This window comes from Sorex fumeus, unplaced genomic scaffold, assembly GCF_029834395.1.
Source record: "Sorex fumeus unplaced genomic scaffold, SorFum_2.1 ptg000037l, whole genome shotgun sequence".
NCBI lineage: Eukaryota > Metazoa > Chordata > Mammalia > Eulipotyphla > Soricidae > Sorex > Sorex fumeus.
In genome coordinates, this window is record NW_026606094.1 from 57177965 (window position 1) to 57204902 (window position 26938).

At 34.6% G+C, this 26938-nt stretch overlaps 1 protein-coding gene across 1 annotated transcript in view; it reads right to left on the reverse strand.

Moving 5' to 3' along the window:
• AGMO (alkylglycerol monooxygenase) overlaps positions 1–26938 on the reverse strand; it is a 322553-nt gene that overhangs the window by 198563 nt on the left and 97052 nt on the right. The window contains exons 4-5 of the mRNA XM_056118323.1: positions 17871–17974; positions 10493–10588 (exon numbers count right to left, since the gene is read on the reverse strand). Of these exons, the coding sequence (XP_055974298.1) occupies positions 10493–10588; positions 17871–17974 (200 nt within the window). The remainder of the gene's footprint in view (positions 1–10492; positions 10589–17870; positions 17975–26938) is intronic.

The following is a 26938-nucleotide window of genomic DNA, read 5'->3' on the forward strand; positions in this document are numbered from 1 at the left end:
ACTCTGACTATCTTGAGAAAAGTTCCTTCAGGACCCATTTTGGTGAGAGTTTTTATTATAAACTGGTGCTGGATCTTGTCAAAAGCTTTCTCTGTGTCCATGCATATGATCATATGGTTTTTATCTTTACTTTTGTTGATATGATGGATTATGTTAATTGATTTCCAAATGTTAAACCATTCTTGCATCCCTGGGATAAATCCCACTTAGTCGTGGTGTATGATCTTTTGGATGAGTTGTTGGATTCTATTTGCTAATATTTTGTTGAGGATCTTTGCATTCGTGTTCATCAGGGATACTGGCATATAGTTTTCTTTGTTGGTGGTGTCTTTGTTTGCCTTTGGTATTAGGGAGATATGTGCCTTATAGAAGTTGTTTGGGAGAGTTTCTCTTTTTTCAAGTTCCTGAAAAAGCTTGAGGACAACTGGCAACAATTCTTCTTTAAATGATTGTAAGAATTTGCTAGTAAAACCATCTGGACTTGTGCTTTTGTTTTTGGAAAGACTTTTGATTACAGTTTAAATTTCCTTGATATGCATGGGTCTATTCAGGTATCCCAAATCTTCTTGGTTCAATCTTGGGAGATTATAGGAATCCAGAAATTTATCAATTTCTTTTAGGTTCTCTTATTTTGTGGCATACAGATTCTCAAAGTAGTCTCTGATGATGTTTTGAATTTCTTTGATTTCTTTTGTGATGTCCCTTTTTTCATTTCTGATTTGGTTTACTAGGGTTCCCTCTTTCTTTGTGAGTCTTGCTAGTGGTTTATCAATCTTGTTTATTTTCTCAAAGAACCAGCTCTTGGTTTCATTGACATTTAGCATTGTATTTTGGGTTTCCATGTCGTTAATTTCTGCTCTGAGTTTTATTATTTCTTTCCTTAGGCCAAATTTGGTTTCCTTTTATTGGACTTTTTCTAAGATCTTGAGCTGTGAGGTCAGGTTATCTATGTAGGCCCTTTCTTCCTTCTTTAGGAATGCTTGCAAAGCTATAAATTTTCCTCTTAACATGGCTTTACCTGCATCTCATAGGTTCTGGTAGCTCGTGTCTTCATGCTCATTTGTATCCAGATATCTTTTGATTTCGTCCTTGACTTCCTTCCTGACCCACTCGTTATTTAACACTGAGTTGTTTAATTTCCAGGTTTTTGATTTGTTTCTCGGTGTCTTTTTGTGATTAGCTTCTATCTTCAGTTCATCATGGTCTGAAAAGATTGTTGATACTACTTCTATCTTCCTGATTCTACTGAGGTATGTTTTGTGGCCTAGCACGTGGTCTATTTTGGAAAACGTCCCATGTGCACTGGAGAAGAATGTGTATTCTTTTTGTGTGTAAAGCCCTGTATAGTTTTATTAGCACTCTCTTTTCTATTTCTTCCTTCAAAGCCAATGTTTTCTTGCTGTTTTGTTATTGTTGATCTATCCAGTAGTGATAAGGCGATGAACAGCAAATTTTAGAGGAACACAACAGAGTTTATAGCAAAACTTTTATGATTCATGTCCTTTTTATAGACACTTTTTTCTTGGTCTCCTCTTGGTATTTTCCGTCACAACAAACATTATAAGGAATCTAGTTAGCACAATAAATCTATTTGCTAGAAAGGTGTTTGCTGATAGTGATCATCCAAGAAAATGAGAAAATAAATAATAAGATTTAGCCTTCTCTTAAAGAAATTTACTATTAACTCCTAAATTCTTTATTCTTAGAATGCATTATATTGATGTTTGGAGCTAACATTTTGATAAATAAATCAAATGAATAAAAAGCATCATGCATATGATCACTGCCATCCTTCCAAGAATAAATTTTTAATATAAAAGAGGTATTATAATGCTGCAGAAATAGTATAGTGGGTAAGGTGCTTGCCTTGCATGCAGCTAAAACATGTTTAATCCATGAACAAGTACATCTGATAAATATATATTTGAACATCCTCAAAATTCCGCAGCATATGGAAAGATTATACAGGATCAGGCAATATCTCGGGAGTATGTGCTTTACATGCTGAGACACTCTAGTTTTATCCTCAGAACTAACACATGCTGCCCTTTCCAAACATATTAAAATCCCCAGCATTTCCAGGGATTATCCTGGATTCCCCTAACACCTCTAAGATGCCCCTAATGCCCCCAGAATATGCTGGACTGAAATAGCACCACATTGAACAGGTCCTAATATTAAATCACTTGAGTCAGTTGGTGGACCACTACCAGTTGTGACCACTATGTGTATGGGACATTGCTTGAGAGGCCCCAACAAAATAATTAATATGAGACTTTGCTTCAGAGGCCCCAACAAAAAATTAATACACAAATAATCTTCCATTAATAGGTATCATTCATTTCAATAGTTTCAGGATGATTCCTAGCATACTTATCAATTAATATAACATCCTATATCAACAACAACAAAAAGAAATCATATAATAATAATAACAGATGAGAAGAAAGCTTGCATTCAAAAAGACCTAAAATTAATCCATGATAAAATTGTTCATTAAAATAAGGATTGAAAGAACATTGATAACAAAGGTCAAAGGCAAAGGTAATCTAGAACTACCTTCTATCTGACATCACACTCAACGATAAAAGACTAAAAATTTCACCTTTAGATTAATCATAAATTAGGCAGGAAGGGAAAAAAATCAAATGAATACAAATTAGAAAATAGTAAAATTATCACTATTTGTAGATGACATATTAAATGTAGAAATTTCTAAAGACTCCAGTAGTAATATAACCAAAATAAACCATGTAAAAAATTGCAGACAACACAATGAATGTATGAAAATGTGTATCAAGCAATGTGTAGAAGAAAAGAAAGGGAACTTTTCCAGTGTATAATAGCATCAAAAGCGATAAGTAGCCCTGCTGTAAGCTTAATCAATGAGATGACAGATTTTCATATTAAAAACTATAATTCACTGTCGAAGTGACATCTGCACTTGTTTGTTCATTGCAGCACTCTTTACAATAGCCAGAAACTGGAAGAAACCTGAGTGCCCAAGAACAGATGACTGGTTAAAGAAACTTTGGTACATCTACACAATGGAGTACTATGTAGCTCTTAGAAAAGATGAAGTCATGAAATTTACATACAAGTGGTACAATATGGAAAGTATCATGCTAAGCGAAATGAGTCAGAAAGAGAGGGATAGACATAGAAAAATTGCATTCATCTGGGGGATATAAAGCAACAAAATATGAGATCAATACCTAAGAATAGCTGAGATCAACACCGGGAGGATTACTCCATAGCTTGGAGGCCAGCCGGGTATTCTAGGGGAAAGGGCAGTTCAGATAGAGAAGGGAACACCAAATAAAGGGTGTTTGGAGGATCCTCCAGGAGGGGAAATGCATGTTGAAAGTAGACTATGGACTGAACATGATTGCCACTCAATGCCTCTTTTGCAGACCACAGCACCCAAAAGGAGAGAGAGAACAAAGGGGAATGCCCTGCCACAGAGACAGGGTGGGAGGGGGGGTGGGGGGAAATGGGCACTGGTGGAGGGATGGGTATTTGATCATTGTATGACCGAAACCCAAGCACAAAGATTTGTAAATCTACAACTGTACCTCATGATGCTTCATTAATAAAATAAATAAATAAATAAAAATTTAAAAAAACTATAATTCACTGTCAAGAAAATACGTGGCTGAACAACAAGATGGAATTATATCCTAATGAGATGGAATTATATCCTATGTGCAGAGATTGTCTGAATTAACATTATAAAATTGACCATAGAAATCATCATATAGATTCAATCATATTAGGATCAAAATCCCAAAGACATAAAAGAATCATTGCTAAAATTTGTATGAATCACATAAGACAATGAAAGCAATTCTGAGATAAGGGATAAAAGCATTTTATCTCTTTTAATTTTTGTCAACTTAACACTATACTATAATTAAGACTTAAAGAAAAAATATTACTAATAAATAATGATATTTACAGACAAAAAGCTGTTTTAAATAAGTGGAAATTCTAAAACTTAACCAATAAAATCAAATGAGAGATATATATTTATTGGGAGTAAAATAATAGTAAACTTGAATGAAAATAACAAGCAAAAAAAATTATAAATTTGAAGACAAAAACACCATCTGCACTGTCCACTGTCCTCCCGTTGTTCATTGATTTGCTCGAGTGAGCCCAGTAACATCTCCACCATGAGTCTTGTTGTTACTGTGTTTGGCATATTAAGTACATCATGGGTAGCTTGCCAGGCTTCGCTGTGCAGGCAAGATACTCTCAGTAGCTTGCCGGGTTCTCCAAGAGGGGTGGAAGAATCAAACCCAGAACAGCAGTAGACTGTTTGCCTTGCACGCAGCAACTCGGCCGAGCCAGGTTTGATTCCTCCACTCCTTTGAGAGAGCCCAAGAGTATCTCACCCGCTCGAGCAAATTGATGAACAATGGGAGGACAGTGTTTGTTTGTGTCTGACAATAAATATTGGGATTTCTAAGATTACAGAGAGGAAAGGTACTGAGATAATGTTTAAGGCCAAACTTGCTCCCAATATTTTATATTTAAAATAAAGTATATGTAAATAATAACACAGAGAGGAAAACAAATTAATTTCATACAGAACAAAATTTATTCAAAGACTTAGAAAATAATGCTTAAAAAGAGTTTTAGAATATTAGCAAATAGAACCTAACGACTCATCAAAAAGATCATACACCATGACCAAGTAGGATTCATCCCAGAGATGCAAGGATGGTTTAACATTTGGAAATCAATCAACATAATCCATCATATCGACAAAAGAAATTATAAAAAGCACATGATCATATCAATAGATGCAGAGGAAGCATCTGATAAGATCCAGCATCCATTTATGATGAAAACGCTTGCCAAAATGAGTATAGAGGGGACTTTCCTCAATATAGTTAAAGCCTACAGCACAAGCCTACAGCAAACCTCCTCCTCAATGGGGAAAAATTGAGAGCCTTCCCTCTAAGATCAAGGACGAGACAAGGATGCCCTCTCTCTCCACTGCTGTTCAATATAGTACTGGAAGTTGCGATAGCAGTTAGGCAAGAAAAAGATACTATGGACATTCATTTAGAAAAGGAAGAAATCAAGCTCTCACTATTCTCAGATGACATGATACTATACTTAGAGAACCCTATAACCTCTACCAAGAAACCCCTAGAAACAATAGACTTGTATAGTAAAGTTGCAGGCTATAAAATCAATACCCAAAAGTCTGTGGTTTTCCTATATGCAAAGAGTGAGAGAGGAGAAAGTGATATGAAAAAAACAATTCTATTCACAATCGTGCCCCAGAAAATCAAGTACCTAGGAATCAGCTTAACTAAGGAAGTAAAGGACCTGTACAAAGAAAACTACAAAATGCTACTTCAGGAAATAAAAGAGGACAAGAGAAAATGGAAAGATTTTCTTTTCTTTTCTTTTCTTTTCTTTTTTGTTTTGCTCATGGATTGGGAGAATTAACATTGTCAAAAAGGCAATACTTCCCAAAGCATTGTACAAATTCAATGTGATCCCTATAACGATACCCATGACATTCTTCAAAGAAATGGAGCACTCCTGAATTTCATATGGAAAAATAAGCCCCCACGAATAGCTAAAGCAATTCTTGGGAAAAAGAAAATAGGAGAAACCAACCTCCCCAACTTCAAGCTATACTACAAGCAATGATAATTAAAACAGCATTGTGCTGGAACAGAGGTAGAGCTGCAGACCAACAAAACATCTCCCCTAAAACATATTATCATCTAACCTTAGATAAATGAGTAAGAAATGTGAAGTGGAGTAAGGAAAGCCTCTTTCACAAATTGTGGTGGCAAAACTGGACAGCTACATGCAAAAAAATGGGCTCAGATCTCTGCCTAACACCAGATACAAAATTAAGATCAAAATGGACTAAAGACTGCCCCACAACCAAAAGAATAAAAGCAACCTGTGCTGGCATGAATGTGGTGAGAAAGGGATCCTCCTTCACTGCTGGTGGGAATGCCAACTGGTTCAGCCCTTTTGGAAAACAGTGTGGACGATTCTCCAAAAATTAGAAATTGAGCTCCCATTTGCCCCAGCAATACCACTCCTGGAAATATATCCCAGAGAGGCAAAAAAGTATAGTCAAAGTAACATCTGCACTTGTTTGTTCATTGCAGCATTGTTTACAATAGCCAGAATTTGGAAAAAATCTGAGTGGCGGAGAACAGATGACTGGTCAAAGAAACTTTGGTACATCTACACAATGGAGTACTATGTAGCTCTTAGAAAAGATGAAGTCATGAAATTTACATACAAGTGGTACTACATGGAAAGTATCACGCTAAGCGAAATGAGTTAGAAAGAAAGGGACAGACATAAAAAGACTGCATTTACCTGGGGAACATAAAGAAACAAAATAGGAACTAACACCCAAGAATAGTCAAGGTAAGTACTAGGAGGTTCACTCCATGGCTTGGAGGCCAGCCGCATATGCTAGGGGATAAGGCAGCTCAGATAGAGAAGGGAGAACCAATTAAAGGGGGTTGGTAGGATCCTCCCAGGATGGGAGATGCATGCTGAAAGTAGACTATAGACCAAACATGATTGCCACTCAATGCCTCTTTTGTAAACCACAGCATCCAAAAGGAGAGAGAGAACAAATGCCCTGCTACAGAGGTGGGACGGGAGTGGGCTGGACGGGGAGCAGGAGGGACACTGAGATCCATGGTGGTGAAAAATGGGCACTGGTGTAAGGATGGGTACTTGATCATTGCACAATTGAAACCCAAGCACAAAAATGTATAAGTCTACAACTATACCTCATGGTGTTTCACTAAAAAAATTAAAAAACAAAAAGTGTCAATGTTATGTTGCCAATAGGATCTTAAAATTAGTTTATCATTCTTCTTTAATTCTACATAAAAAATAGTTTTAGAGTACTATAAAGTATTTTATGTTTCATTAATATTTCCCACAAAATTATAGCAATCAATTGTGGAAGAGAATTGAGTATAAAATATCATCCATTTTAGAGCAAATAGCAAGACTATGTTTTCTCATAGCTGAGTAGTAATGCATTCTTTATATATATACTCAGATTTCTTCATCTACTCATCTCTGATTGGGCACATTTGTTTCCAGATTTGGGGTACAATGAAAATAATTACACATATTTTCTTATATATATATTACAGAATTTTTTTCTCTCATACATGATCAGTTAAAATTGTTGTTTTTTTCCCTCTCCTCTTTTAAGGGAAGTATTACTGGCAAATTCACATCAAGATTCAAAGCCAGATAGTTCAATACCAGGGCCTGACAATTTGGTGCTGCTCAGACCCTCTAATACTAGGGACCATCTGGACCACACCATAGTAATACATTTGGGTGAACTGAAGGCATGCACATTAACCTCTGTGTAGCATCCTCAACCCTTTAAAAACATGCTATTATTTCCTTCATCTTAACATATTTGAATTGCTTGAAATATATGAATTCTTTTCTACTTTTAGAAACTACAGGACATTATCCTTAGATTTGGCTTCTGGTGAGCAAGGATTTTGTGGTTGAATACAAAGAGACACAACTTATGAGAATAAAACTTCCTTTCAGATGCATACCAGGAACTCTTTGGCTCTCTGTTACTTAAGACTTAAAGCTGTGACTTGCATATCATTATTTCTTAACAAAGATCCTAACCTCATTTCTAAATTAAATAGTGCATAAGCAGCTTAAATGAACTCATATTTTAGTCTTTTTATGAAAAGCTTTCTAGATTGAAAGCCTTTTTATTATGTATTTTGGTGTGTGTGTGTGTGTGTGTGTGTGTTGTGTTTTGTTTGTTTCTAGACTTCTGAATCACCCTCAATTAATCTCTAACTTATAAAAAGCAGGACAAGGAAATAGTAAAAATAAAATACTATCTCATACTCAGTCTAGTTGTTTGTTTCAAAGTTGACTTTTTTTTTAGCATCAATCACTGTTATAAATTCTTTTATTCTTCTTCCTGAATCATTATTGTCTGTAAAGAAATGACTATAATAATGAAGTTAAGTAAATACATCCCTGTTTAAAAAACCTTAAAATCCGTTTTCACAGCTAAAGATATATTTTTTAAAACATTTTTATTAGTAAAATACCATGAGGTACAGTTGTAGACTTACAAATTTTTGTTCTTGGGTTTCAATTATACAATGATTAAGTACCCATCCCTACACCAGTGCCCATTTTCCACCACCACGGATCCCAGTATTCCTCCCAACCCCCATCCCCCCATTCCCACCCTGCCTTGTGGCGGGGCATTCCCTTTTGTTCTCTCTCTCTTTTTGAATGCTGTGGTTTGCAAAGGAGGCATTGAGTGACAATCATGTTCAGTCTATAGTCTACTTTCAGCATGCATCTCCCATCCTGGGAGGACCCTACCAACACCCTTTATTTGGTGCTCCCTTCTCTATCTGAGCTGCCTTTTTCCCTAGCATGTGTGGCTGGCCTCTAAGCCATGGAGTAAACCTCCTGGTACTTATCTCGACTATTCTTGAGTGTTAGCTCCTATTTTGTTATTTTATGTGCACCAGATGAATGCAATCTTTCTGTCTGTCCCTTTCTTTCTGACTCATTTCACTTAGCATGATACTTTCCATGTAGTACTACTTGTTTGTAAAATTTCATGACTTCATTTTTTATAATAGCTACATAGTACACCATTGTGTAGATGTACCAAAGTTTCTTTGACCAGTCATCTGTTCTTGGGCACTCAGGTTTGTTCCAGATTCTAACTACTGTAAACAGTAGTGCAATGAACAAACAAGTGCAGAATGTTTCATAAGAATGTTTCATAAGAAACATTGACCAAAATATAAAGACAGTCTACAGAATGGGAAAGGATATTTCCCAATACACATCTGACAAGGGGTTGATATCAGGAATATACAAAGTATTGGTTGAATTCCAAAAGAAAAAAAATAACATCCAAACCCATCAAAAAAAGATATATTTTTGCTTCTTGCTTAGCAGTTAAGCTACACAAGTTAAGAACTTAATGCTTCAGAAATAGTAGATATACAACTATTTCTAAAGTATGAAGTACATCATACGCAAGAAGTTCTAAGGCATTGCTTTTGAGTTGAAAATGAACCAAAGCAAAGGGTAAAAGCTTGAAAGGAATTTCTCATTTTTGGTTTTCCCTTAATTTCCCTTTACGTCCGGAGATAGAAGCCCAGGTTTGTGGATCTCTCAGAGGAAACTGGTAATAGGCAGAAGGTACTTCAGCACCATTGTTCTACAAACACAACATGACTCATAATCTGTAGCAGAACTGCTATAAAAATGTAATTCTTCTTTGCCCCCGCCCCTCTGTAAATCATCATCCCTTCACTGATTTAAACAAATTTGATCTTTGACCTCTAAAAGTAGAACTGGCCTCAACAACTCTTTCAGACGCTTGTAGTACTGACTGTTTGATATATGTTAACTACCATAAAATGCAATACTATTTCTTGACAGACCTTCAAAAAATGTCACATACGTCCAAAGTCATGCTAGCAGTATTTTTACTCCAAGTGAATCAGTAGCATGAAATATTGCAGATTAATGAAATAATGAGCATTGTGGCATCAAGATCTGGCAACTGAAACAGCTGGGATTTGCAGTATTGACCCACCACTTGTAGCACCTGTCAAATGTACTTCCCACAGAACTTCAAAAGAGTTCCAATAAATGCCAAATGTTTGAAAGGGTTCTCAGGTGTATAAGTAAGAATTTTTCAGGACTGTGAGTTTTGATATTTAACAACCAGATCAGTGCAATAGTTCATAAACCAATCAGCTGCTTAATGATCTATCTGCAAATATTCAAGACTGACAATTTGAGATACCACAGAAAGCCTAGGAAATTATATCAGTTAATTGTTTTGGGGTTTAAAAAACAGCAATTTATCTAAGAGTATTTAATAATATGCAAACTTCAAAAATTAAGTCATGCCTTGGAATAAAATGCTTTGATAATTACTTTAACCATTAATCTTTTTCAAAGAAGTACCATGGAAATATATATTATCTATAAATTTAAAAGTATGATAGTATAGATATTTACAAAGGAGCATAGTTTATTATACAATAATTATATTATAAAATATTTTTATAAAATATAAATATTTGTAAATATAGAGATGCACTTATAAATATATGACACATATTTATACTCTTAAATTAAAATTTTTTCAACAACTTTTGGCAAAAAATTTAATAAGTGTAATACAGGAAGATATTTATTAAATATAATATTAAAATGTTTTGGTACTTAATAGTTCAAAAATTGTTCTATTTAATTGAGACCAACTGGCCTCATTTCGTCTTATAACCTTTGCAATATATATTCAGAAAGAGAAATAAAAATGAACAGATGGTTCTCCTTAAAGAAGGCAGACAAAGATTTTTCTTACACAATAAATCAGCTTCTAGTGGATTTCCAGGACATTGCTTTAGTCTATTTAGGCGTAAAGCTTAAAAATATACATATTTACCTCTGTGTGTATCCAAAATTGATAGAGGAGATTGAACTGAATATGAACAGCATATACAGATGGTGGTATGAAGAGGGCCAGCGGTATATAGAATATCTGAAAGATTAAAAAAATTTACATGTGTAAATGTGATTTTTCAACAAACATACTACTGCTACCATTCAACATTTTGATTATAAATGACTGTAAAAACACCTTATTCTGTATACTTTATTTCCACTTTTGACTTAGCAACATAAATTTTCTGCATGTTGCTAAAGTTGCTGGCATGTTGGTATTACATTCATTGGATTTCTTTTCATATTCAATGTTTTCTAATTAAAATATCATGTAAAGTATGTCATTTTGTTAATATTGAAAAAGTTGGTATGTTTCCCAGAAACAACTAAGTGTACATATTTAATACCTAGATATCATCTAAAATCTATATTAATCCCAGCATTCTTGCTAATAAAATTAAATTACAAAAAAATATTTATAATATTTATATAAAATATTTATTAAAAATTTACAAGGATAAAGTAAAGTAAAGGCCCTCCCGCGATTTGCTCGAGCGGACCCAGTAACGTCTCCATTGGAGACTTTGTTGTTACTGTGTCTGGCATATCAAATACTCTCGGTAGCTTGCCGGGCTCTCCGAGAGGGGCGGAGGAATCGAACTCGGGTCGGCCATGTTGGCTGCGTGCAAGGCAAACGCCCTACCCGCTGTGCTATTATTTAAATTTGTTTCATGGCTTTGTTTAAGGATTGATGTTTCTTAATCTTTTTTAAATTAATCACTGTCACTGTTCATCGATTTGCTCAAGCGGACCCAGTAACGTTTCCATTGTTACAACTGTTACTGTGTTTGGCATATCGAATACGTAATTAAAGAAATTTATTAATTTCTTTATTTAAATTAATAAAGGATTATAATATGGTGCATATTAATAACCATTTTTAGGTTCCTTTTTTTTCTTTTTATAAATTTATTTATTGAATCATCATGAGAGCAGTTACAAAACTTTCTGGTCTAAGTCTTCCTTATACAATGATGAAACACCCGTCCCTTCACCAGTGCCCATTTTCCACCACCAAAAACCCCAGTATACCCCCTATCCTATACCCTCTCCCTACCTGTGGGGCAGATGATTTCCATATTACTCTCTGTCGATTTTGATCACATTCACTATTTCAACACCAGACATACAATTATTATTTGGGATTTTACCTCAACACTCAGATCTGCTGAAAAGGCAACTGTAGACAATCTGTTTTCTATTGCTAATTTATGAATAACATATGTCACGTGGCCGCAGTAATGGCCACACAATTTTGGAATTCTGAAATTTTAACAATTAAATCTGGAGGGATTTCTGCCAAAACCTGCTGGGTTCAGAGATTTGTTCCTGAGTCTCTGAAATTATGGCCGTTAAGCAATTTGATCAGGAACCTGAGAGGTCTTGCCTCCAATAATATAGCTGAGCTGGAGGTGTTTTGTGGGTGTGTCTCCCACATACCTAATTTTTGGCTGTTTACTTTCTTAGTAAACTTAGCTACAAGTTGTTGGGGTCTCGTTAAAAGCACAGCAGCAATTTTGGGGAATCTAGAAGTCTGAAGGCACCATTAGGCTTCTGATGCACTCGCCTCACAGGTACAGATTGACCTACTGATGGCACCATACCCCCAAGTTCCATGTTTCTTAACAAAAATATCCTTACTTGGAAAAAAACTTTTACAATTTATATTTAAGCAACAGAATTATTACAATTAACTAATAAACACAATCGCTTGTGTTTGCCTAGCAATATTGATTCCCCAAACTGGATTTATATTTTAAGAAGACATTTAGTCAAATGGGTCACTAAACAATGAAGTAGAATAAAACAATATCTGATTTCCATTTTACATCTGAATTTTGTAGGTATTATTTCCCAAAGACCAGATATTTTGAAAACAGTTCTGAGTATTTTCATCTTAATTGTAAATTTTTCGAATAGTTTTTTCTCAATTATCATTTTCATAATGTTTAGTAACAATGATGCATCTTAAATACATCATTTGCCAAGCTTTAATTTATAGCCTAAAATCATGAAAAATCTCAATTGTCATCAGAAGCAGGTAACTTTTATTATTTATAAATATATTACTAAGCAATGAACTGGTGAACAATGAAAGAATACTAGTCTCTTATTCCAGATACACTCTTTGGTAGGGCATGTGGATTCTCAAGCAGTGCTCAGGAGGCCCAGGAAACCCACCTGGAAATTTGAGACCAAATAAAAAGTGGATAAGTGAGTTGACAAAACACTCAATTTGATTTCCTGAGGATTGTTGCGTCTCAGTTTCTAAAGTCAAGAGACTACCCATATCAACCCAGCAGTACTGGGGTCATCTAGTGTGAGACCCAGTGGTGCTTAGGGGACCATGTCATACGGGAATTGAATTGGACTGGCTGCACGTAAGAAACTTTATACCTCCCCTTCCCATATACTTTTCTATGGTTGTGTTGTTTTGGAGCCATACCAGGAGGTTCTCAGGGCTTCTAGATGCCTGGCTCTTTCCTCAGGAATCAATCTTGGGAGGTCTCGAGTATTAAACCTAGGATGGCCACATGCAAGGAATTGCCTTACACGCTATACAATATCTCTGGATCCCATCTCCACCCCCCCAAACAAACCCATACATATATTATTAAGTTTTATAATTGCTACAGAACTGCAAAATAGTATAGTTTCCTCCACCTAGTTTCTATTGTTGCTACTAGTATGCTACATTGTCAAAAAATGGAAAACAACCTAGCATTACTACTAAAAAGCCTAACTAAAATATAAAAAGTATTTAGATTTCACTGGCTTCCCTATGTACTTTTTCTTTTAAGATCCACTCTAAGACACATTGCTTTAGTCTTTATATTTCATTAATTCCTCTTCTGAGTTTGTCAAATGTTCCTTGAGTTTCAAAACCTTTACACTTTCTAGGAGTTATTAATGAGTTATTTTTTGTACTACCCCTTAATCTGAGCATGATACATGCCTTGTCTCACAATTAGACTGGTGTTATGGATTTTGGAGATTGAGATTGTGAAAAGAAGATCACAACTTGTATCAAATAGTCACAACTTGTCATAGTCACAACTTGTATCAAATGGTACACACTACCAATAAGACATTACTGCTATATTAAAAATTCTCCACTCTGAAGTTATCATCCCAGCCTACTCAGTCTGTTTTTCCTTTCCCATAGCACAGCGGTAGGGTGTTTGCCTTGCACGCTGCCAACATGACTGACCCGAGTTCGATTCCTCCGCCCCTCTCGGAGAGCCCAGCAAGCTACCAAGAGTATCTCGCCCACATGGCAGAGCCTGGCAAGCCACTCGTGCTATATCCCATATGCCAAACACAGTAACAACAAAGTCTCCAATGGAGATGTTACTGGGCCCGCTCGAGGAAATCGATGAACAACGGGAGGGCCTACAAGAAATTTACTAAGAAGAGAATCCAGCAAAAATGGAATGGCAAAGTAAAAGGGATATTAAGTTTTATCTTCTTAGTGATGGTAAGCAGTAGCAAGATATAATATTTGAATTACTTTTAAATTATTTTTAAAGTAATTTTCACAAATTTAACTTCCATACCTTATATAAATTTCAATTCTATATCAATAAAATAATCATATGTATACACAGCATTAATTTCACCACTACAAGACAATTTTATCTTTCATAATGGAAACTCTTTAAAATATCTGGCACAATTATTTATCCTCAATTATTGGCATTCAATAATTTATCTATGACAGTAGTAATTAATTTCATTTATTATATACTTTTGTTATAACTCCAAAACTGCAAAAAATTCATTATATATTCGTTTTATTTTTTAAATGTTTCCATATTCTGGCCATTGGATACTATAAAACTTAATGTACCACATTCTTTAATCTTCTTTATTTATATCTTGCATATAAAACCATAGTACTGAGGATCTTTATAAGATGGAGAAAATAAAATTTAATCCTATTTTATATTACATTATATATAACAATATCTATTAAAAAACTTTTTTTATTTGCAAAATGAAAAGTCTGTCAAATTGTATTATAGGTTCCTTGTGTGTAAGAAAGCAAAGAATCTTGATACAAACTTCCATAGTCTCATAAGGTAGAAAGTGAAGAAGCAATTGCAATTACTGATATGGAAAATACTGAATGCTCCCAGACTCCCCAAATACCAAAGCTTACTGAATAATGCATACATCATAAAAAAGCTAACATAATTAAAATAAATAGTTCAATAAAATCAGGAATTATATGAGAAATACATGATAAGTACTTAGCCTGTGCTAAGTAGTTCATGAGGAAGGAGGTTAATAATATGCGTTCCTCAGGGTAAATTAACTCTTCAATGACTACTATAAAATAAATCATGCCATTTTCGGTCCCCAAAATTGTCAAAGTGAAAATCATTTGGATTTTCTTTGTTTAGCCAAATAAGATGCTAAAGTATGTCTTTTATGCAAGTAAAATAGCACTGTCCTCCCATTGTTCATCGATTTGCTCAAGTGGGCACCTGTGACGTCTTCATTGTGAGACTTGTTGTTACTGTTTTTGGTATATTGAATACGTCATGGGGAGGTTGCCAGGCTCTGCCATGTAGGCGGGATACTCTCAGTAGCTTGCCGAGCTCTCTGAGAGGGATGGAGGAATCGAATCTGGGTCTGCCACGTGCAAGGCAAACACCCTACACGTTGTATATAGAAGTAAAATATCACACAAAATAGCAAAAAGCGCCACATTTGAGGAATATAACATGCAGATTCATATATTGTATAATAGAGTAAATAAGTCTTAGTTAAAATGGTATGTCATACATGAATCAAAAGTTTTATGGTGAATAATATTAAGTCAGAGCTTGAAGCTGGCTAAAAGTGCAAAAATGTCTGCTTAGGAATTTTTGCAAGTTAAATCTTTATTTTTACTTTTAATGTCACTCTGCCACACTACTTGCCTTAGCAATCATGAAGAAAAGCACTCAGAAAATAGCTTTTCTTTTCATTTTTCAAATCAATATTCACTGCAAAAATATGAGTCATTTATTATTTGTTCAAAAACAGTGTTGTCTTGGCAACTACCAAGTTACATGCCTAAACTAGCTATGCTGAAGAGAATCTTACAAACAATTATAAGAAAAAGAAGAGGTAGACTTGACAAATGTTCCAGTTTTAAGGCTTAAAGCACCTATCTCAGATCCTTAAACAACCTTAGTTATTTTTTAGCAGACCTACAAGGACTCAGACTGATTTAAAAGCCTTGCCTTTCATTCTCATAGTATAGAATCTCCTACTCCCACGTCCTCCTTCCATTCTAAAAATATTAGCATTTGGGGATATATTCCCAGGATTAATTTCTTATTCATCATATTTTCAGTGTCCTTGGAAAATTATATGAAGGAATTTATGCATATAATAAATAAGTATTAACATTTATTTCTCTTAGATTTTTATTATTCTATAACTTTGCATGATTTAGTAGGTGAAAAGACACAGAAAACAAGATAAAGATAGTCATAAATTGGAAATCAGATGTTTCTACTCAAGATCTATGATGTAGTGGGTTCATCTGAGAATCATAGTACATCTTGTAAAACCAATTATTTAAGTATCATCGCCAAGATTTCTTATTGATTTGAAATTTATGATGCTCAGTTAAATAAATTTTAATAATTATCAATTAATCACTATTTATGTCCTGGGGGAAATTTTAAATATATCTACATTGTTTCTGGTAGAATTTTTTCATGAGTTGCAACTACTGGAGTTTTTAGATATCCCCATGCAAAATAAAATATTGTCAGGAGCATATATATAGTATTGAGATAATTATTTTTCCATTACTTTGTACACAATACAAACTTTGCATGAATGCAGCTATTTCTTAAGAGGTAGTATTTATAGATTTTTTCCTTATCTGAGGCTTATTGGACCCTCTCCATACACTGAAACTCAAAGTCAGTCTTAAATTAGGCAATTCCAAATGTATTCATCCAAAATTTCAGAATCAAAATTAGGGCATATACAGAATAAATGATACATTATTTATAATTATACATAAATTATATTACATAATGTAAAAATCAATCTATATGTTTTGGTTCTCTGACAATAGCTTAATAGAGGCTTATTTTTTGTAGCCTAATGAGACAGAAATGAACAATGACAGTCACATAGCCGAGGTTGTAATTAATGTAGAGGTTAAGTAGGGAACCATGCAGTCAGTTGGAAGGAGGTAAATTTTATTTCTCACTTTCCTAATTTTGTTACTGTACAATGCACTCAGTTCTATCATTTAAAGAATAAAGATATTAGTTCCTGTACTTCAAAGCTGCTAAGATAAATAGTTCCTGTGTCTTAATGTTAAATTAAAACTTTGAAGTCTCATAAAAGTACTAAGATCTCAATAAATGTAGAGTACTCAACAAATAGGAAGAACCAGGCAGCCATGAAAATGTCAGATATTACATTTAGGGATAGTGATGATCTTACTGATAAATGCACTTACACTAAATAAAATTTGTCTTTTAGGGTGGGAGTAATAGCACTGCAGATTAAAATGCTAGCCTTGCACACAGCTCACCTGGGTTCTATCTATGACACCCCATATGGTCCCTCAAGTCCACCAGCAGTAATTCCTATGTGAAGAGCCAAGAGGAAACCCTGAGCACAGCTGGGTGTGGCCCAAAACACAAACAAAAAAATCTGACTTTCTAGTTTACCATCTCCATGTCCTTTTACAGCACAGTATAGTTTAGAGAATTCAGAAGATAAAATGTGAAAAAGTGGAACATGTATTCCCAGTGAATAAGGGAACCCCTTAGAACTAGAAGAAAAATCTTTTGTTCTTTGGTCTTGACATGTCCTTCTGTGAAAATATTTTAGAACCAAGCTTTTTATTAAGCATTATATTAGCTAATATAATATGTAAACACAGTCCAAAGGATTTAAGTATACATTATTTGGAGTTCAGGATACAAGAACTGCTTTTTATAAGTCTTCTGTTCTGAGTTTCTAATGAAATATTTGCATATATTTGAACAGAAGAAACTATACATTATTTTCTCTTAATGATATTAAATACAAAATGGCCATGTTTTCATCTTACTTTATACCTCAAAGTAAGTCTTTTGAATAAAATATAATACTAACATTGGAAAATATCATTTAATTCATGTGTGTCTGGTTGTACAAAGGAAAGAGAAATATTTTTACTGTGTAGCTTTACAGAAGAGCAAAAAGTTAGAAGTATTTTAATAAGACATCTTAGTTTACTCTGAGGAAATAAAAACAGTAGACACTTTTTAAAATGGATTATATCATCACATGTTCAATTTCTTACAACTTACCCAGGAAGTATAGACTTGTATTACAGATTGCCTCAGCGCTGTTGATAAGTTATAATCTTCAGAACTGTGATGTGTTTGGTGTCCAGCCCACATAATATTAACCTCTGTAAAAGGCATAATTTGAAATGAGTTATAAGTAAAGATGCAAAAATAAAATGTCTATTTTTTATTATGCATGCTGCTCTATAAAATGAAGAATAAATATCTGGACCACTTTTAAAAGCCAATCAAGATATTTTAAATAAAATAAGATGCTTCAAACCACTTTCAGAAGCAGGGAGGGTAAAAATTATAAACAAAAACAATTGTAGCATAGCCAGTGTAAATGCCATGTATGATTTAAGCAGTGATGCTCTGGCAAATAAAATTATTTTAGTAAAATAACTTTATTATACTTTGAAGACATTATAATATGACAGATCATAAACCTAAGTGGTAATGTTATAGCAATGTAGATTATGGATACTAATAATTTTTCAGCATATGATTACTTAGTTTTAAAGAAGAACTCTATAAGAGAACAAATTGGTGCTTATATTTTGGAATGAAATAGCATTTTATGATATCCATAACTAAAAACTATCTTTTTCATAATTTTGAGCTCAAATTAATTACTCTAATAAATGTTTATTATAAGTTTTACAGGTACACTGTTTCCATACTACACCGAACACCCAAGTGTCAGTATTTCTGTCACTGTCCAAAGGAACATTCCCCTCTTCTCTCCCCACTAAGGTAGCCTCAGCTGAGATCATGAACCTAAGGGTTTATTTTTATTTTTATTTCTTCATTTTTTTTCTTGACCGCATCAAGAACTGCTCAGGGATCACTCCTGGTAAGCTTGAGAGACCATATGTGGTGTGGGGGATTGAACCTGGGTTGTCCATGTGTAAGGCAAGTGTTCTACTCACTGTACTACTGCTCTGACCTAAGGGTTTGTTATTACCAGGCATTGTCTATCTCCTGCTTTGTTGCTTTAAGTACTGCTTATGACTGAAATCATTCATTATCTGTATTTCTAATTCAGATAACTTTTACTTAGTGTGACACCCTTCAGTTCATCCATATTGCAGCAAAATGCAAGGTCTTATCTTTTCTTATAATGAACAACATTCGGTTATGTATATATTCACCAAAGCTCTTTATCCAGTCTTCTGTCCTTGAGCTCCTGGATTGTTTTCAGATATTTGCTAAAATAGCACCTCAATGAATATAGAAGTGCATGAATCTTATTTAGTGAATATTTTTGTGTTTGATAGTTAATAACTGGGAGTAAAATTACAAGCTCAGATATTTTTCTTTTGAATAATTTCAGAAATCGTCATAGTGTGTTTTATAAATTATTAATCAGTTTACAGTTGTACCAACAGAGACCCTTTTCTACACTTTGCTATTAGCACTCTTCTCCCAATAAACAAAGTCAAGCACTTATTAGTAAATTCTCCAATGATCTTTCACCTTAAAAGAGAATTGTCTTATAAGCCCTAGAGAAATTTTTCCCACTTGCAGAAATTATCCCTTAGAAAGAAAGCCAAATGTATATAGTTATAAATACAAACTGCAACACTATCCAAGTTGCTAAATCTATAGACATATTTATTATTAGGCAAAGACATAATGTAAAAGTCTTGCATATCCATTTCAAAAAATAATGATGTGTTTATATTACAAAGGGCTATGTACAAGCGTAATAAGCATAATAAGCACCCACTATTTTGAGCTCATCATTTATGCTCTAAACTTTATCAAAAGTATTCTCAAGAGTTGACAACTATATCCATGTACACAGATATTACTAATAAAAAGTGAGATATAGTATGGTCATAAACACAAATTTAAGAATATAGAATTCTGGGGCTGGAGCAATAGCATAGCAGGTAGGGCGTTTGCCTTGCACGTGGCCAACCCGGGTTCAATTCCCAGCATCCCATATGGTCCCCTGAGCACCGCCAGGGGTAATTCCTGAGCGCAGAGCCAGGTGTAATCCCTGTGCATTGCTGGGTGTGACCCAAAACGCAAAAAAAAAAGAATATAGAATTCTAATTAGTATTAATAATCCTTCTTATTTTTATGACTAAAAAATTGCTGGAGCGATGACTAAATGACTAAAAAAAGGGCTGGAGCAATAGCACAGTGGTAGGGCATTTGCTTTGCACACAACCAGCCTGGTCAAGCCAGGTTCGATTCCTCTGCCCCTCTTGGAGAGCCTGACAAGCTACCAAGAGTATTCAATATGCCAAACACAGTAACAAGAAGTCTCACAATGGAGACGTTACTGGGCCCGCTCAAGCATATTTACAGAGCTCTACACCAATACCAAAATCATTAACCTGAAAAGATTTATGTTCTATGTTCAACAAGCATTATTTATAATAGCAAAGTAACCAACAACAGATGAATGGATAAAGAATTTTGTGTATATATGCACATGAACATGTGTATATATATATATGTACACACATACATACACAGAAACAATGGAATATTCAACTCTAAGAAACTATAATATTTTTGCAGATTGCTCCAACCTCAATGGAATTGGTATCTTGCCAAATTAAATTTCAGAAAACAAAAGATAAATACCAGATTATCTCACTCATATGAGGAGCATATCAAAACAATGAAAGAGATTAGACAATCCACAATGCAAATAGACCCTGAGACGTGATCAATAAAGTTAGGACTTGAGAGATGGAGGGGTGGGCAGAAGAGACTCTAGAAACCCTATTGGAGGAATTGGAGTAGTGTTTCTGATAATTTTTAAAGAACTCTGAAAATTTGTAGAAATTATTGCAACTGTTCTATGGAAAATCATTGCCAATTTTCCTAACACTTAAGGTGTAACTTTTTGTTTACAAACATGAAGTGGTCAGGGTATTCTATATTTTATAAACAAATAAAACTCTTTCATACTTTACCAAAACATTATATTATTTAAAAAATTGTCCCAGATAATTACTCATTGTCGTCATAATGAAAAAGAAAATGCAAGTTGATTATTTTCATCAAGCATTTTTATAGAGTCATTATATCTATACAATCATATATGTTTAGAATAAGGACAGCTCCTAGAATTTTTGTGTATGCTAAATATGCTGCGGATCAAACCAGAGTCAGCAGTACTCAAGGCAAGCACCTTATCTCTGGTACCATCTCTTCAGCTCAGGATTTGTCTTAAAAACTCACCCTTTTATAATAATTCATATTATAAATTCACACGAAATAGTTTATCAGATGAAGTTTAACTCACAAATATTATCTACTGAAGCTACTGCCTTATAACAGTAGTTAAACCCCCACAGAAGCTAAGTTGTGGAACAAAAATTCCACAAAGGTAGAGGTTAAAGACCTGTCTCATCAGTTGTTTTAAAAAGCATTTACTTCCTATCACAAACTGTGTAACTCAAGCTTTCATTCAATAAAGTACAGCTGTATAAATAAGGTAAAGTAACTGGATCTTACTCTGTTCTGTCACTTTATTATTGGGAAAAACAAAAAGAAATACAGAGAGTTTTGAGTCTATATCCAACAAATTTGAAGTAAATTGTCTCCCAAAAATCTTATAAATGTATCATAAGAAAAATTGTATCATAATTGCTTCCATAAAGTTATAAGAAATTAATAGCGCATATAAAATATGTTCATCATCCCTAATACTTGAAAGAAAAATTGTGTTCTGAGAAATAACAAATGTTTAAGAAACAATAGCATTATCCCCAAAGCATTTTCTGAAGAATTGTTTTTAGTCAATAATAATTTTCACATTCTATAAACTAAGGGTGTAGGGCGTTTGCCTTGCATGCGGCTGACCCGGGTTCGATTCCCAGCATACCATATGGTTCCCCTGAGCACCGCCAGGAGTAACTCCTGAGTGCAGAGCCAGGAGTAACCCCTGTACATTGCCAGGTGTGACCCAAAAAATAAATAAATAAACTAATTATTGGTTACACAGGAACATGGTGTGAAAAGAATATTGGACATTTGAATCCACAGAGATGCATAGTGTTCTCCCAATGATCTATATTTCATACAGATAGAACTGAGGAACAAACCTTTCTTGTGTATATATGGATATGTAACTATATATATATAAGAAAAGATACATTCTCTAATATCTTTTTTTGCATGAGATAAACTAACTATTGGTGTAAGAAAAGATGTGTTTAAATTTTACTGTCCATTCTATTAACAGTCATATGCAAGGAGTGATGATTTAATAAATATTTTATTTCAAATCATACTTTTTCTTTGTATTTTCTACATATTTTTCTTTAATTATTTAATATGTGACACTGCTAACTAGAACGAAATAATCCCTGCAATTTTGATTCCCTCAGTTCAAATATCAAAGCTCAACCTTAGGCCCTGGGTCAATAATCTGCTAGTGGATCCGGAAATTGCCAGTGATGCATCAAAAAGATTATTTTTCACTCTAAGAAATTGTGTTATTAAAACCAAATTACTCTTAAGTGATATGAATCTTAAATTTCCATAAATATAATGAAGCGATTAATGTAATGTTCATAAAGATATATATTTTGGTTGAGAAATTCCCATAAATCCCAACTATAGAGAAAATTAGGCCTGTCAGTAGGACTAATTTAACTGTCTACAGTGTTGACAGGGTTAGATAAAAATACTTTTTAAATAAAAGTTGCCAACATAACTTTTTTACAATTGTACAATTCTAATATATTTTTATTATTTTAATGAGACCAAATTTCAGTGCACTTGATTTCTGGTTGTCAGAGCAGCATTAGCATGATTTAGATTTTTTTTTGTCCAATTAGTGATTTGCTTGTGAGACCCATTAAATTCATAGTTAAAAAATTTCATACACTTTACCTAGATTAAAAGGAAGAAATCATCTTGAGTGCTTAATGGCATGAATTTGGCATTCATAATAACCTCACTAGCAACATCAGGGGGCAAAATTTGTGGGAGAAAAACTGACTTTTTTTGAATAAAATAAAAACTCACTAGGCTTGACAAGCACTCCTACATTTCTACGCTTTATTCTACCCTGTGGAGATGCATGGTAACTTCTGCTATACTGTTTGAAACAATGATTAATATAATTTTTCTACATTAGTCTAAAATCCAAGAGCAAATAACCTTTGACATTTGAAAGAACATCAGTACATGAACAGGAAAGCAAAACAGTCAGGGATAGTAAAGAAAGTCAAATAAAAACTGCAAAGCAATGAAGAAAGGTTTGGAAACCACTCAGCATGTAGTTGTGTTCTTTCTCCATCGTCTAACTCATGAGAGTCTTGAATGGACATACCTAATTCAACAATGTGCTTGCCTTGCATGCAGCTAACTGGGTTTGATTGCTGAACCAGAAGTGGTTCCCCCCAGCAACTTCAGGAGTGATGACTTAGCAACAGAACATAGAGCAAGCCCACCCAGTTGTGACCCACAAACAAACAAACAAAATTTAATAGAATCTTTGCTATAATAAGCACTTTCTATTGCTCTAATTGTTTGTCCTTGTCTTCTGGAAGTAATTTTTGCTGTTTTAAAGCAAATAAGCCTTGTTTTCCTGAAAAAAAAACAAAAACTATGCCCCATAAGACTAGCTAACGAACTGGAACTGAAAGCCCAGTCTAGAACAGACCACTCAGTCCTGTGTGAATGGCGTCATTCTGACTGAGATTAGCATCACCACTTTGAGAAACCTCTCTGACAGAATTCTGACAGCTCTCCTTTTGAGCAACTGGGAACTCCTATTCCTTACTTTGTTAATATGGCTTCCTGACAGATCTTGGAGCAGAGTTATTTGTTACTCTATGCTATACAATGTCCTCTTCAAGATATTCTTTAAATCAGAGTCTATTTATGGTTAAAAATGCAGCATCAATAACAACTAGAACTTGTTTCAACTAGAGGAAGAGTTCTTGTACATTCCTTGAACACCAGATATTGAGATCAGGATTTTGTGTTAGATACCATAAACGTCAACACTACTATAACTACCTAAACTAACATAAATAAAGAATTAAAATGTGGTAATACAAAACATCCTTCACTTTTTCTAAATATTGTTTACTAAGACACAACCTTTATTTTGTCCTCTATTACTCGGTGTTACATGAACTTCAAGCTCAAATGCAATCAGTAATCTGACTTCACCATTTTCTGCCACTACTCCTTAGGTTTCTGATCATGTAATGTGTCTCTCATAGCTCTGGTTATCCTTTCTTGTTCTTCCACCCAATGAGCATATTCCATTATCTGCTTCTTTAAGTTAACCGGGACACCTGTGTCCTTCTATGCTTTAAACCGCTTTCCGTGATTAAGGCCTCAATCTCTCAAGTATCACTGTATCACTGTCACTGATCAGGTGCCAGTAATGTTTCTATTCCTCCCAGCCCTGAGATTTTAAAGAGCCTCTTCTTACTCGTCTTTTCCCAATGATTGGAGGCTCTTTCAGGGTCAGGGGAATGAGACCTGTTGTCGTTACTGTTTTGGGCATATCCAATGCGCCACAGGGAGCTTGCCAGGCTCTGCCCGTGCGGGCAGGATAGTCTCAGTAGCTTGCCAGACTCTCTGAGAGACATATATTTATATATTCCTCTCTATGAATCTCTCAAGTATAATCAGCAAATTTCATGGAGTGATAGCAGAGATTATTTTGTATATATTTTCCACAATATAGTACAGGTGTCAGTAAACTGCCACACTGGACCACATCAAATGCACAACTTGTTTTATAAAACCAGCAAATTAAACATAGCTTTTTAATTTTAAAATAATTGAGAAAAAATATACCCATCTTCCTCATTCTCATATTCTCTGGGTTTACTGAATAACTACTACATTTGATGGTTACCTACCTCTGCTTTTCATCAAAATATTTCTATTACATATTTTTTATGAAAATATCATAACTATGAGCTCATCCAGAACAATAAGCTCATTTTTATTTTTCCTCAGTCTCTAAAATCCTAGATTCTCATTTTTTTAAATCTTTCCCATTTCATATACTTCTTTAAGAGACATATTAATTTTCCAGCATTTGTTTTACCTTTGCATTTTTTTCTTAATTAAGCCAAACAAACCCCATTTGTTCATTTGAATAAATAATAATTAAGTCACCATATTATACTTGAAAATTCATTTGAAAAATCTGTTTTCTTATTTTATTATTTTACACATATTCTGTCTCCTAATTTTAGTCACACCCAATCTACTATAATCCCTTGATTCACTCTTGCTAATTTGTTTTTACCTCAAGAAACTTGAAATAGCTGTTTTTTTACCTCCTTCCTCCCATTTATTCTTAAGCCTATTACTAACATCATTTTTTAAATTTTTTCTATTTTTGTCTCTTTGTGCCAAATCTAAACCACTTTTAATATGTCATCCATTTAAGAATGATATCTTTATTCACTAAGAAATTTGATCAGTTATTTGTTCTAACATTTGTTTTTTAGCAGGTAGCGCATTTGCCTTGCATGCGGCAGACCTGGATTCGATTCTTATGTCCCTCTCAGAGAGCCCGGCAAGCTACCGAGAGTATCCCGCCTGCATGGATACAGTAAGCTCTGTAAGCTCTCCATGGTGTATTTGATATGCCAAAAACAGTAACAAGTCTCACAATGGAGACATTGCTCAAGCAAATCAATGAACAACAGGAGGACAGTGCTACAGTGCTACTAAGAAATTTATTTGCATTCTTCCTATTTTCATGATGTAGCATCAATCACCTGAAATGATTGTAGCAATCACATATAAAGTTGTGCTGGTGAGTTTGGGGTTATATCTGGTAGCTAGTGGGTTTGGGGTTATATCTGGTAGTTTGGGGGATTGCTTCCAGGGTGAAAGGGATCAAACCCAGTGCTCTGGCATGAAAAACGTGTACACTAGCGCTGTCTACCTAGTTCTCATTTATTTGTGTACTTTGAGCTATCTACCTAGTTCTCATTTATTTAATAGTTGAGCTACCAAGTATGTTTTTTGGTCTACACGTCTTTCTTGTTTTCTGAGTTTCAATTCCTTTTTGCAAATTCAGCGGGGCAGAGAGATAATACAGGAGTAACAACCTTTGCTTTGCATTCAAGTCTATGACAATTCACTCTCTAGCAGGTTTGCCAAGCACAGTCAAGGGATTAGCATTGAGCCAGGAATAAGGAAGGAAGGAAGGAAGGAAGGAAGGAAGGAAGGAAGGAAGGAAGGGAGGGAGGGAGGGAGGGAGGGAGGATGTAATCAATATCAAGAGTGTAATTGTGAATAAATTTTAAATGACTTCACATTTGCTATGATATTGTCTTCCAGTTTACTGTAACAAACAGCCCTGAGGTTTTTATTTATATTAAATATGAAAATATAAAAATAATTTGGAACAAAAGATAAAAAAATTATCATTCATAGATGTCAATAATAAAATCTGAGATTTTTTCCAAAAATTTGACATTTTAGAAAAATTACTAAAGGGCAATATATAAAGAATTTCAAAATATATTTCAGAGTCAGAGACAGGCTGCAGAACTGAAGGTTTTTCATGCAGCCAGCTCAAGTTAGGTTCCATCATCACATGACCCCTAAGTAATCCTGGGAGAAATACCTGATCACAGAGCTACATGGGCCCCAGACTCCAGCTGGGAGATTCCCATTAACCCCAAATAATAGTTAGGTTTACTAGTTACTAGAGCTGAAGAGATGGCACAGCAGTAGGGTGTTTGCCTTGCACACAGCCGGCCTGGCTGAGTCAGGTTCGATTTCTCCACCCCTCTCGGAGAGCCTGGCAAGCTACCGAGAATATCTTGCCGCACGGCAAAGCCTGGCAAGTTACCAGCGATGTATTCAATATGCCAAACACAGTAATAAGTTTCACGATGGAGACGTACTGGGCCCGCTCGAGCAAATGTATGAACAATGGGAAGACAGTGCGTGCTGCTAGTTACTTTTATTATTAATAAAGAATAATAAAGAGGATCATAATAATGAAACCAGTATGTCACGGGGTGAGTAATATCTCAATGGGCTAGGCACATTCTTTGTATGTTGAAGTTCTGTGTTCTATCCCCAGTAATACTAGATACCCCAGTAACCCTGTACTTGAG